Source organism: Bactrocera tryoni, chromosome 5, assembly GCF_016617805.1.
Source record: "Bactrocera tryoni isolate S06 chromosome 5, CSIRO_BtryS06_freeze2, whole genome shotgun sequence".
Lineage (NCBI taxonomy): Eukaryota > Metazoa > Arthropoda > Insecta > Diptera > Tephritidae > Bactrocera > Bactrocera tryoni.
The window spans coordinates 71,944,853-71,956,519 of record NC_052503.1 but is presented as its reverse complement, the minus strand read 5'-3'; the positions used below and the strand labels follow the sequence as shown (position 1 = coordinate 71,956,519).

The 11,667-nt window shown below is 35.5% G+C and overlaps 3 protein-coding genes across 3 annotated transcripts; 2 read left to right on the top strand and 1 right to left on the bottom strand.

Annotated features, from left to right (window-relative positions):
- Positions 1-4,268: 4,268 nt before the first annotated feature.
- LOC120777620 (solute carrier family 22 member 3) lies at positions 4,269-8,242 on the top strand. Its single transcript, XM_040109069.1, has 6 exons — positions 4,269-5,765; positions 5,850-6,108; positions 6,169-6,272; positions 6,753-7,522; positions 7,599-7,780; positions 7,847-8,242. The coding sequence occupies exons 1-6, from the start codon at positions 5,536-5,538 to the stop codon at positions 8,018-8,020; spliced, it is 1,719 nt and encodes a 572-aa protein (XP_039965003.1). The 5' UTR covers positions 4,269-5,535; the 3' UTR covers positions 8,021-8,242.
- A 146-nt stretch (positions 8,243-8,388) lies between these two features.
- Positions 8,389-9,756, bottom strand: LOC120777626 (vacuolar protein sorting-associated protein 26C). The gene is made up of 4 exons (XM_040109080.1): positions 9,644-9,756; positions 9,037-9,579; positions 8,753-8,975; positions 8,389-8,689 (listed from the first exon to the last, which is right to left on the bottom strand). Exons 1-4 carry the CDS (start codon positions 9,701-9,703, stop codon positions 8,583-8,585), a joined length of 933 nt encoding a protein of 310 aa, XP_039965014.1. The 5' UTR covers positions 9,704-9,756; the 3' UTR covers positions 8,389-8,582.
- Positions 9,757-10,000: 244 nt separating this feature from the next.
- LOC120777624 (peroxisomal membrane protein PEX16) lies at positions 10,001-11,501 on the top strand. The gene is made up of 2 exons (XM_040109077.1): positions 10,001-10,255; positions 10,309-11,501. The coding sequence occupies exons 1-2, from the start codon at positions 10,144-10,146 to the stop codon at positions 11,304-11,306; spliced, it is 1,110 nt and encodes a 369-aa protein (XP_039965011.1). The 5' UTR covers positions 10,001-10,143; the 3' UTR covers positions 11,307-11,501.
- Positions 11,502-11,667: the final 166 nt, after the last annotated feature.

Sequence of the window (11,667 nt, the reverse complement as noted above, 5' to 3'; positions counted from 1 at the left end):
TATGACAAATGTTGTGAAATTAGACGCATAAACAATGTGCACTTCGCTAGAAATGAAATTATTCGTATACATACATACATGCATACACACACACTTCTAGTATACCTGCAACATTACGAAAATTATTTATTATAGTAGGCAAGCCATAAACAAACATACATACATAATTTTAAGGTTAAGAGTAGAAATTAGTGCATTTCTTAATATTATTCTGGTTTATTTCTTTTATTTTTATTTTTTTCTGTTTCATTTTATTTTTTGAGGTTAGAAAAGAGACCATACTTTATTTTAAGAGTAGAAAATATTTAATTTCCTTTTATTATTGTTTGATTATTTTTTTTGTGAGGTTAGAAAGAGGCACATATTTTATTTTAAGTTTAATAGTAGAAAATAGTTCATTGCTTGATATTATTTTGCTTTATTTTATTTTATTTTTTTTTAGGTTAGAAAAAGTATCATATTTATTTTTAAGAGTAGATATTTAATTTCTTATTCTTATTGTTTTAATATTATTTTTTTCTGTAAGGTGAGAAAAATAGTGCATTTCATAATATTATTTTGCTTTATTTTGTTTTTATTATTTTTATTTATTTACCACACTTTTGTTTAAGAGTAGAAAATATTTAATTTCTTATTATTATTTTTTTTGTGTGAGGTTAGAAAGTGGTACATAAATTAATTTAAGTTTAAGAGTAGAATGCAGCTAGTTTATTACTTATTTTTTTGGTTTTTTAACATTAAAAAGAGGCACACGTCATTTTGGCTGCATGCAACATACTTAAAATCCCGAAAATTCGAAAATTCGAAAATTCGTTCTAAGGATTTGAGCTAGATTGAAAATATTTTATTTTTTGGTTATGAATTCAGCACATTCTTCTGCAATTTCTCATAGTTAGATTGCTAAATTTACAATTTTAAGAAAAAATTATATAGCCTATATTTTTTAATAATTTTTTCACTTCGCATTAAATTTCTATAAACTCAAAATGCAGTTTTTAATTAAAGTGGTTTAAGATAATTGAAAAAAAAAATTGCAAATGTTTGTTGTTGTACTAAATACTCATACGAAACACCACACAACTGTGATGCTATCACGTGGCTATTATAAAAGCGTTAATATATAATTAAATTATTATATTTAAATTGCATTTATAGATTTATATCAAATAATTTTGTATTAACAAGCAGTATTTCATGATTTAACAAACTAACAATACAGTTTTTAAGCATTTTTACTAAGTATTCTTATTGTCTGTGCAAAATCTAATTATTCTAAAGCAGCGTATACGTTTTTTTGTATTAGTATATACTTTTACAGTTATGCATAAAAATGCAGCTCATATAATATATATGTACAATTTAATAGTGTACATACATATTATATACTCCGCTTTTACATACACACACACTCTTTCTCCATAAGCATCTAGTAATTTAAGTCACTTTATTAATTTTATTGCAAAATATTACATAACACTTTTATACATACATATGTAGCTGCATACACATTATATACATACATGTATACAAGTACAGTGACATTTTTCAATTGATATTAAATATGCGCAAATCAGAAATATTACGTAAACGTTTGTTAATAGTTTATATATGTATAAATACGCTACTTACATACATACATACATATACTAAAGTTGTAAGTGCGCATGAACATTTCCACGTTTTTTCTCCAAATAAAGTGATATTTTAAATCAAATTAAAAAGTTAAAAAAAAATGTTTTTTTCTTTTGTTGGCATTTGTGAAATGCTACTAAAAGCGTCGTCACTTTTATGTACGAAACTAATTGAATAAGAAAAGAAGAATTGAGGCATCAAAGTAAATTCTAAAATTTTGATTTTTTCCCACTGCTCGCGTGGGAAAGCATTAAATAACATTAAACTGCAGTTTTACAATAGCAAAAACAAGAAAAAAGTTATCTCTCGCTGCATCGAAGCCATAACACCCTTCACAGGTATAAAATATAAAATGATCTCTATCTTGATTTTGAACGGCCAGTTTGTATGGCAGCTATCAGCTATAGTGCTCCGAACTGAACAAAATATTCAGAGATTATAGCTTTGCCCTTGACAATAATCTGAGCCGAACTTCGTGAAAATATTTTGTCAAGTAAAAAAGTTTTCCCTATACGAATTTGATTTGGATCGATCAATTTGTATGGCAGCTATACGAGTACGTTCGAATTAAACAGTATAGCTGGCAGCCTAATTGAATTAGAAGTCAGAAAGTGACTTCAGGGGAAGCTGGCTGCTAGCTGACTTTAAATAAGAAACCAGGCACAGTGCCTGGCCACTGTTAAGGTGATGTGATTTAACAGTCGTGCGGTGACTACAGAGCAGCTGGCTGCTAGCTGGCTCTATATAAGAAACGCAGCCACCGTGCCTGGCAACTGTTGGGGTGACATTCGCGCTGCAATGCGATGTGATTTAACAGTCGTGCGGTGACTACAGAGCAGCTGGCTGCTAGCTGGCTCTATATAAGAAACGCAGGCACCGTGCCTGGCAACTGTTGGGGTGACACTAGCGCCGCGATGTGATGTGATTTAACAGTCGTGCGGTGACTACAGAGCAGCTGGCTGCTAGCTGGCTCTATATAAGAAACGCAGGCACCGTGCCTGGCAACTGTTGGGGTGACATTCGCGCTGCAATGCGATGTGATTTAACAGTCGTGCGGTGACTACAGAGCAGCTGGCTGCAAGCTAGCTCTATATAAGAAACGCAGGCACCGTGCCTGGCAGCTGTTGGGGTGACACTAGCGCCGCGATGCGATGTGATTTAACAGTCGTGCGGTGACTACAAAGCAGCTAGCGGTGACTACAGAGCAGCTGGCTGCTAGCTGGCTCTATATAAGAAACGCAGGCACCGTGCCTGGCAACTGTTGGGGTGACATTCGCGCTGCAATGCGATGTGATTTAACAGTCGTGCGGTGACTACAGAGCAGCTGGCAGCTAGATGGCAGCTAGCTGGCTCTATATAAGAAACGCAGGCTCCGTGCCTGGCAACTGTTGGGGTGACACTAGCGCCGCGATGTGATGTGATGTAACAGTCGTGCGGTGACTACAGAGCAGCTGGCTGCTAGCTGGCTCTATATAAGAAACGCATGCTCCATGGCTGGCCACTGTTTTGGCGCCACGATGTGATGTGATTTAACAGTCACAAACAAACGTTAAGTGAACAAAGTTATTTAATTCTGTGGCAACATTTGCAATTTTTATTAAATTATGCAATCCCGTATTCCTCATATGTCTAATCAATGCAATTACTTTTTATTGAACAATAAAATAGTGATAAAAAGCGAGCTTCAGTACAATGCAATTTGTAAATAGCACGTGACTCTTAATAATAATTAATTAATAGGTTTGCGCAATACTTGTAAGCTTGTTACAAAACCGTTTATGGGAATCTAATTTATCAAGAACGTTCAATGAATGGTTTAAGTCCTCAAATATACGAAAATCATTCATTGAATGAGGTGAAGTTTGAGCGCTGTAATCTTTTGCACAACCTCCTGTGATGATATGTTTTTTTTTCTTTTGGATAGTTTATACCATTAAAAAATATCTTAAAGAGTTTTTGAGTAACAATATTTGAAACATTTTATTGAACTTAAGGCCCACTGTAAGGAAACAGAATCCGTGCGTGTTTTGGCCAAAGAAAAAGGTCTTAACAGTCATGAATGTGTATATATGTTTATGAGGCCGCCGCGATAACTTTTGATTGACAGCTTTTACCGTTAATAGCTTTAAATACGGAGATCCGATTCATATATTTTATTATCATTAATGTCATTTTATCCTTAATATTAGTTGCATTAACAGTAATGTGTTGAGATAACAGTTAGTTAGTACCGCATATCTTTTTTCAGGCATAATTTGCCAGGGGCGTCTCTTTATTTGCTAATATAGATGATGACAATTAATATGACAGCTGTCAAATTAAATTTTTTTCGTGTTTGAAGTGTCAGATCTCATAAAAGTACACATCATTTTCCATTTTTTTTTTCAAATTATCTTTAAAAAATTGGTGCTAAGAACTTCATTGATAAACTTATTTTAAATTTGGACACAGCAGCACTAACAACGGTATACATACAAGTATTACGAAGCAATAATAACTTTGCCTGTATTTAAATTATAAATAGCACTACTTGCTGAAGTGAGAGGCGGGAAAAAACAAATATTTTTTCTATCAATGGGCTTTCAGAACGTCATAGTGGTCTAAATGCCATATAACATATACAAGTATACGTACGTTTCTCACAATGTTTTCGAACTTGCAGATATTTTATAATTATACATATACATATGTACACTAGTACAAGATATATGATCAACTAATTGCCTGTTGTGTGATTTTACTTCACGAGCCGGCGAGATTAGCGCAGCGCACGTAGAACTACCTGTCGATAAATGAAGTCATATACTTGTAGATTTATCTGTGTGTATGTGTGTATGTAAGTGGAAATGCAGAACTTATTGCTAAAGTACTGCGCTGATAAGCGGCGTAGATGACCAAGAAAAACGCGCATACAATGAGTATCTCTCTCGACTGAAGCTTCCAAAATAAAGCAAGAACGTCTAAAAATAGTGATAACAAGAAGGCTATAAACAACTATAACCGTCAATTTGAGAGTACAGATTATACGCACATATGATATGATATATGTAAATAAGAGGAATATGCGCTCTCTGTGGCATAAGCGAGGTGCTTGCTCTCAACACCCAGTAAGCATTTAAGAGGCAATTTGTGAAATTTGGAATTTTTTTATATAGAAAGCATAAAGCTGAAGTATAGGAATTATGTGGTATTATCATCAACAGAGGTATTAACGGGTTATATGGGTTTGTTTAAGCAAAAAACGACAAATTTTAATTTTTTTTTAATTTAAAAATTTTTTAAAATTAGTATTATTCCATGAGAGCAAAAATAATCAAACTTGGCTACGATTCGGACCGATTGCGTCAGTAGAACATAATTTATTAAGTTTGCCACGAAATTTTTAGCACCCGGATGACCCATATTCGTCTGTTTGTCCATCCGTCCGTCTGTATATATGCGAACTAGTTCCTCAGTTATAAGTTATAACTACCATACATGCTGACCGATCAAAAACAAGATTAAATGAACCTGTGAAGGGTATTGGAGCTACAATGTAGCCGCTGTTAACTTTTTTTCTTCTTTTAAGCTGCTAAAGTTTACTTTAAGCTAAGTATATCGCTTTTCAATTCTAATGCTCACTGGGTTATCCACAAGCAATTAACGCAATACGCCGATCCCGCCAGCACAATCAACAAGGCTACGTGAGGCAGCGTGAGATTAACAATGCCGTCTAGCGACTCTTTATTCGTCTGGGGAACGTCGCGCTACTCGGTTCGGTTTTCGGCGCGCGTTTGTCGTCTGAATTTGGAAAATTTCGTTAAAATCAAAATTACCAAATAACACGCAGGTCTGTTGAAAACATCGTCTTAGTTGAAAAAAAAAGAAAGAATACTTTGATCACGGCGTTGTCAAAGAGCTATCATGACTACTGACAGCGGTGCAACAAACAATGCGGCGTCTGCGACGGTGCCGACGGAAAACGCAGACTCCACCAAAGTTGACGATGACTGCACGTTGGATGGCATTTTGGCGCGTATTGGGCAATTCGGCCGTTTTCAGCTCTTTAACTATGTGCTACTATGCATACCGATGATTTTCAATGCCTTCTTCTCCATTTCGTATGTGTTTACGGCGAGTACGGTGGTGCACAGGTGGGTGAAGACAATTTCGTTGTGTTACATAAAAAGACTATAATTATAATTATAAAATATATAATAATAAATCTGAATGTGCAGATGTAACGTGACGCAGTGCGACAGCGCGTGGAGCGCCTACGATGAACCATGGCTCAACTACACCATACCCATGAAGGGCTCCAGCTATGACCAGTGCTCACGCTATGTGTCTAATGGTAATGCGGAACGTACATCCACGAATTACTATGCAAAGCCCTCGAGTGAGTTCTGCGCACCGGCATATTTCAGTCAAAGTGTTACCGAGAAATGTGGAAACGATTTCAAGTTTCGCGATACTGAATATACGATATCGAATGAGGTAGTAATGTGAGACAAAACAGTATTCGGGCTTACTTTCTATAAATATAAATGTTTACAGTTTTCCATCTTTTGCTCGAGCATATGGATGCTGACCTTGGTGGGTACGGTGAATAATATTGGACAGTTTGTGGGCATACCAGTGGGTGGATTTTTTGCAGATCGGTAAGTAAAACGTTTAAGGCATGCATTAAAAGACTGGAGGTTGTTGTTGTTGTAGACAGTTCTTCACCGGATAAAAATCCGGGTCCGTTCCGGTTACGTAGACCCGACTGTCGTGGGAACGTAAAAGACTGGAGATGCTTAACTGCAGTTTGGAATCTCAACAAATCTTTTGAGTCGTTAAGTATCTGGTTAAAAAAAATTGTATATTTAGATTAATACGACGGCTGGCTTAAGTAGCTCAGTAGTATAATGCTTTCAAGGACATTTTGTATTTATTTATTAGATATATTTCTTTTCTTGTTTATAGTAGCTAATCAGCTATAAATACGTTATGGATATGCGATAAGTCTAGCGGACAAACGTTTAACTGTTTTTCAAAAAAGCGAAAGCATATAAAAATAAACTAGACAGAAACGAGTTAACATGAAAAATATTTTGATTACAATTTAATCTATATTTTTTACTTGTTATCGCTTTTAGTTTTGGTCGACGCACAATGCTCGCCGTAGGCGGTTTCCTCAGCGCTATTATGGGTATACTGCGCTCGATATCCACCAACTACTACATGTTCATAGCTTTCGAATTCATTGATATGGCTGTCGGTAGCACACTCTTTCCAACGGCATTTCTGCTAGCCATCGAATTAGTGGGACCCAAACGACGCGTGGCCGCCGCCACTATCATAACCATTTTCTATTCGCTAGGTGAGGCGCTGTTGGGTGTTTTAGCGCAACAATTCCAAAATTGGCGTGATTTATTGCGCGTACTCTACACGCCAGCGCTCTTACTGATAGTCTTCCTTTTCGTGCTGCCGGAGAGTGTACGCTGGCTGCTGAGTCAGGGTCGAGAGGAAGATGCTACACGCTTGTTGAAACGTGCCGCACGCATAAATAAACGTGAAATACCAGAAAATGATCTGAAAGCTTTGGTAGCGGAAAACCAAGCGAAGCTAGCGCAGGCGCACGAAAGCCACTATCCGATTGTGAAAGCGTTGAAGCTATTTCGTTGGCGTATTTTGAATTGTTGCTTCTGTTGGTTCACACACACTTTGGTAGCGCTGGGCCTGAGTCTTACCTCGGTCACGCTGGGCGGCAACAAGTATACGAATTTCCAATTGAATGGCTTGGTACAAGTGCCCGGCTTAATTTTGCCACTACTGATTATGGATCGCATTGGGCGACGCTACTCGCTGTGTGGCTCTATGCTGGTGTGTGCACTTTGTATGGGCATTACAGCGTTGGTGGGAGGAAGTATGCTCGTCATAAAGATGCTTTGAGTGCTTTTAAAGTTCACAAAATTTGTTTCTCTTTTTTTTTTGCTCTATAGATCATGAGATTACCGAGTTGGTGCTCTTTTTAGTTGGCAAATTTGCTATTACATGCAGTTTCCAGATCTTATACTTTTTCACTTCGGAAATATTCCCTACAAATGTACGCAACAGTTTGTTGTCATTTTGCTCCATGATTGGACGCATCGGATCGATGCTGGCTCCACAAGCACCACTTTTGGTAAGAATTGAACTTATATGTATATTTTTGCATCGCTTATGTTTATTGAATTTTAACTGCTTTCAGGCCAATTACTATGAGTATGCACCACAAATACTCTTTGCTAGCTTTGCCTTAATTAGCGGTACATTAACGCTGCTCTTCCCTGAAACTACTGATAAAGTCTTACCAACAACGCTACAAGATGCCGAGCAATTGAATGATAAAAAGCGACAAAATAAGGCAAATATTGTTGAATGAGCTAGATTGCACGTTGGAGTGAAGTGTTTTGCGAATTGTTATATACATATGTATATAGACAAATAAACTTAGTAAATTTTATTAAAATAATCTATAATATTTAGCACACGTATAGTTAATTTAAATGTGTATTAATGTATATTTTTGTATGTGTAGAAATCCATTATAGGTCAGTAGTGTAATATAAAAACTAGTAAATAAAATTGTTTTCGTTAATAAATATATTTAATGTAGAATTTATCATGAAACTATGAGCACTTACCTAGTGGTCTTGAGACAAACTTACGCGTCCATATTATGATTGAAATAAATATGGAATGTTTTTTTTTTGATAAATTTTTATGAATATGTATTAATTAATTGCGGTGTTTGTGTCTTGCTACTTCTCGCAGGCCGTTTAATTGAATATTAGTTTTGTTAGTTGATATTTGGATATACTTAGTTTATTATAATTGCTTCTTTTACGTTCCTATATGCTTGTATATATATATTTTTTTCAAAATTGATATTATTTGCATTGGGAATACATGAAAATGCGTAGTTATTTGTTTTAAATATTAGTTCAACTCAATTTATCACACTGCTGAGCTGTGCGTTTTAAGACGATTTGAAAGTTTTCGGTAACTACATAGTCATCCTTAAAAATTACCAGCAGATTTAATTCAAACTCTAAACACAAAAAATCAATTTAAATTAGAAACTTTAAGTCATTTGTGTACGCTGCAAATTTACCTATTTTAAAGTTCTTTGTAATCAATGTTGGACATGTGAACAGACGTGGTAGAATCATGTAGATAGGTATTTCGAGCTTCGGGCAAATGTTACCGTCTGCAATTTGTATGGTCTGAATTTCTGTGGCATCTTTCGAATATCCCTCCGTGCAACCACATGTCTCCACACGCAGTAATTGCAATTCAATTGACTTTATAGCCACTTCAGTATGTTGAACTGTTAACTGTAAAGCAAAATAACATTTATTAGCATTACTTTATAAATATTTGCATATAAGCACACACCTGTCCAGTCAACGGCCGTGTTACACAACATTCAGTCTGATCTAGTTTACCAGTGATCAGAAATCGTGGTAAATTTATACGTTCCTTTGCAGACTTTTGTAATGTTTCTGGGCTTATGCTGAAATTCACCTCACTCGATATCGTTTTTGTGTCTACCGCAATTGGTTTATTTTGTATGCAAAACTGTTGTATTTTCTGTAGAGATTTTGCCAAAAAGCTGCGTTTCACGTCACAACGTAGCAGGTAGTTAATGTTGATAAATACTCCATGATATGTTTCATAAAGCACACGCGGTTCTTTGTTACACACTAAGGGGAGCTCGAAATGGAACTCCGAGTTTCCTGCAGACAATTTACCGGGCGCAGCCAATTCAAGTGTTGTATTGAATAGTGTTATTGGTTTGACAGAATTGTAGAAAGCTTCAAAAACACCGACGTTTTTTGTGCTTAGCTGTAAATTGACTATACCTTCTAGCGTAAGTTGTATGCCTTCGTGTTTAGCTTCCGTGGTGCAATTAAAATGAACGCAACCCTTTAGTAATTCCTGAAAGATTTTTACTTCAACACTTATATTTTTATCCAAAAATGTGTGCTTTTGAAGTACTTACACCTTCATAATATATTTTATTTTCCTTATTTAAACGTATTTCGAAGTTAATTGCACTCATTGCGGTAACTTATTCTACTTATGCATTCAGGAAATAAGTTTCGCGGAAAATGCTTACAACAGATGTTTTATGAATGGCTGCATTGTTTACGTAGACACTCAAACTGTTAAAATTTTGCAAAATTGCAGAATTCGAAAGGAATAATTAAAGAAAACAAATATTTTTGATATTTTCTATAATTTTGATAAATAAAATACAAGTTATTTACTACTTGGTTTTTAATGGTTACAAAAAAAAACTTTCCATAAATGATTTCGATTTTTTGATGACTTACTCACATACCAATTATCGCCGTATATCGATTTCCCAATCATCTTGGAATGGCCTTTGATTTTTTGTTATTTTCCCAATAGTTGGATCAAAGTGCTTTTCTTTTAATCCAGTTGAAGATTAGATTAACAGCTTAAAAATTGAATAAATTCGTTGCATACACAGATATTATGAAGAATTTAAAGACGATATTAAAATCATACGAAAAATGGGTGGCTGCGAACCCTGAAACTGTCTGCGACGTTGAGACTACCACAAAATGGATATCTTATTTCATTGCTGGTAAGCTTATTTTCAATTCCATATGATCTCCCAATATAATTATTCATTTATAGGACGTATTTCGGATTCAAACGTGGTTTCCGAGCTAGTGTATACTTTATCCAATATACTGGTACTGTATAATGACCGTATCATCGACAAATCGCAACAAAGCAAATTGATATCCGATTTGCAACCTGTGAACCTCGAAGCAAGTACCAGTGCATTTGCGCAACGCAACAACAAAAAGGCAAAGTATATTTACCGACTAAAGGTCATTTTGACCACATTGGAGTATTGTGAAGTTTTCATCGAAATATCAGCTAAACGAATTTTCGGAAATAGAGGCAAATGGTTATTCATTGCCTTGGTGCAATTTGCTAAAGCGGCAGGCCGTTTCTACATACTAAAACATTCGACACAAAAAATTATCACAACACCTACACTTCCCGCACTTAATCGACGTGCAATTATAAAGAAACAAAAGAATGCGCTGAAAAATGGTTTAATAATTGAAGAGTCGATCGAAACAAATGGAAAATTGAACTCAAATGGATTTGGCGAAAGCAGTTCTATATTCCAATTGAAACGTTCCGGACGTGTGATACGTAAAGTAGAAGGTGCGCCACCAATACAGTATCGCGACTTCAAATTGGCAGAGGAGCAAAAATTAGAAAATGGTAACAGTTCGGTGAATTTCCGTTTGGTACAAGCAGAATATCTGTATATAGCCAAGCCGTTAATACACTTAGCTACAATGGGTTTGTTTGGGGAAAAACGTTGGAAACAATATGTCGTTTCACTGGCATTGGATTTGGCCAGCATACGTATGTATCACCAGCATCGACAACAGATGAGCAAAGAACAGAAATTGGAGCTATCACGTCGTTGCATCAACTTAGTGTTATATTTGGTGCGTTCACCTTTCTATGAACGTATTACACAATCACGCCTGGATCGAATGCTAGGCTTTGTGGCCGACAATGTGCCGCTGATTAAAATGATTGCAGGTCCATTACGTGAATATTTGCCCTACTGGCAGGGCACTTACTTCTACCTATGGTCAACGTAAAAATTGTATATATTGGATATATTTTCGATTGTCTTACAAACCTAGTATTGACTTAAAATGCATATATTTTATTTAAACGTGGAGAGTATTTAGGTAGGGAACGATTATAATCGCTATTATGTAGTAGTTAAGAAATAAAGCAAACACTTTTGTAAAAGCAACATATGTTATTTTTACATTATTCAAACTAATTTATTTAGCCATTCTTTCAATTAATGTGAAAAAATAATTATAGTAGTCGTAAAATTTACACAACGCACTTCGTGGTTGTTGCAATTCTAGCGACTTAAATATTCCTTAAATGGTGCCACTCATGTAAATCCGACAGCCGTAGGAAAACCCTTACCTCACCCCCTGATAT

What these genes read in the sequence shown, in the direction of transcription:
- LOC120777624 (XM_040109077.1), top strand. Translation starts at nt 10,144, where the DNA reads ATGAAGAATTTAAAGACGATATTAAAATCATACGAAAAATGGGTGGCT. An exon ending in GATATCTTATTTCATTGCTG is followed by an intron (nt 10,256 to 10,308) that starts GTAAGCTTATTT and finishes ATTCATTTATAG; the next exon opens with GACGTATTTCGGATTCAAAC.
- LOC120777626 (XM_040109080.1), bottom strand. Translation starts at nt 9,703, where the DNA reads ATGAGTGCAATTAACTTCGAAATACGTTTAAATAAGGAAAATAAAATA. An exon ending in ATAAAATATATTATGAAGGT is followed by an intron (nt 9,580 to 9,643) that starts GTAAGTACTTCA and finishes AAAATCTTTCAG; the next exon opens with GAATTACTAAAGGGTTGCGT. An exon ending in TACAAAGAACTTTAAAATAG is followed by an intron (nt 8,690 to 8,752) that starts GTAAATTTGCAG and finishes TTTTGTGTTTAG; the next exon opens with AGTTTGAATTAAATCTGCTG.
- LOC120777620 (XM_040109069.1), top strand. Translation starts at nt 5,536, where the DNA reads ATGACTACTGACAGCGGTGCAACAAACAATGCGGCGTCTGCGACGGTG. An exon ending in TACAGCGTTGGTGGGAGGAA is followed by an intron (nt 7,523 to 7,598) that starts GTATGCTCGTCA and finishes TTTGCTCTATAG; the next exon opens with ATCATGAGATTACCGAGTTG. An exon ending in CTCCACAAGCACCACTTTTG is followed by an intron (nt 7,781 to 7,846) that starts GTAAGAATTGAA and finishes AACTGCTTTCAG; the next exon opens with GCCAATTACTATGAGTATGC.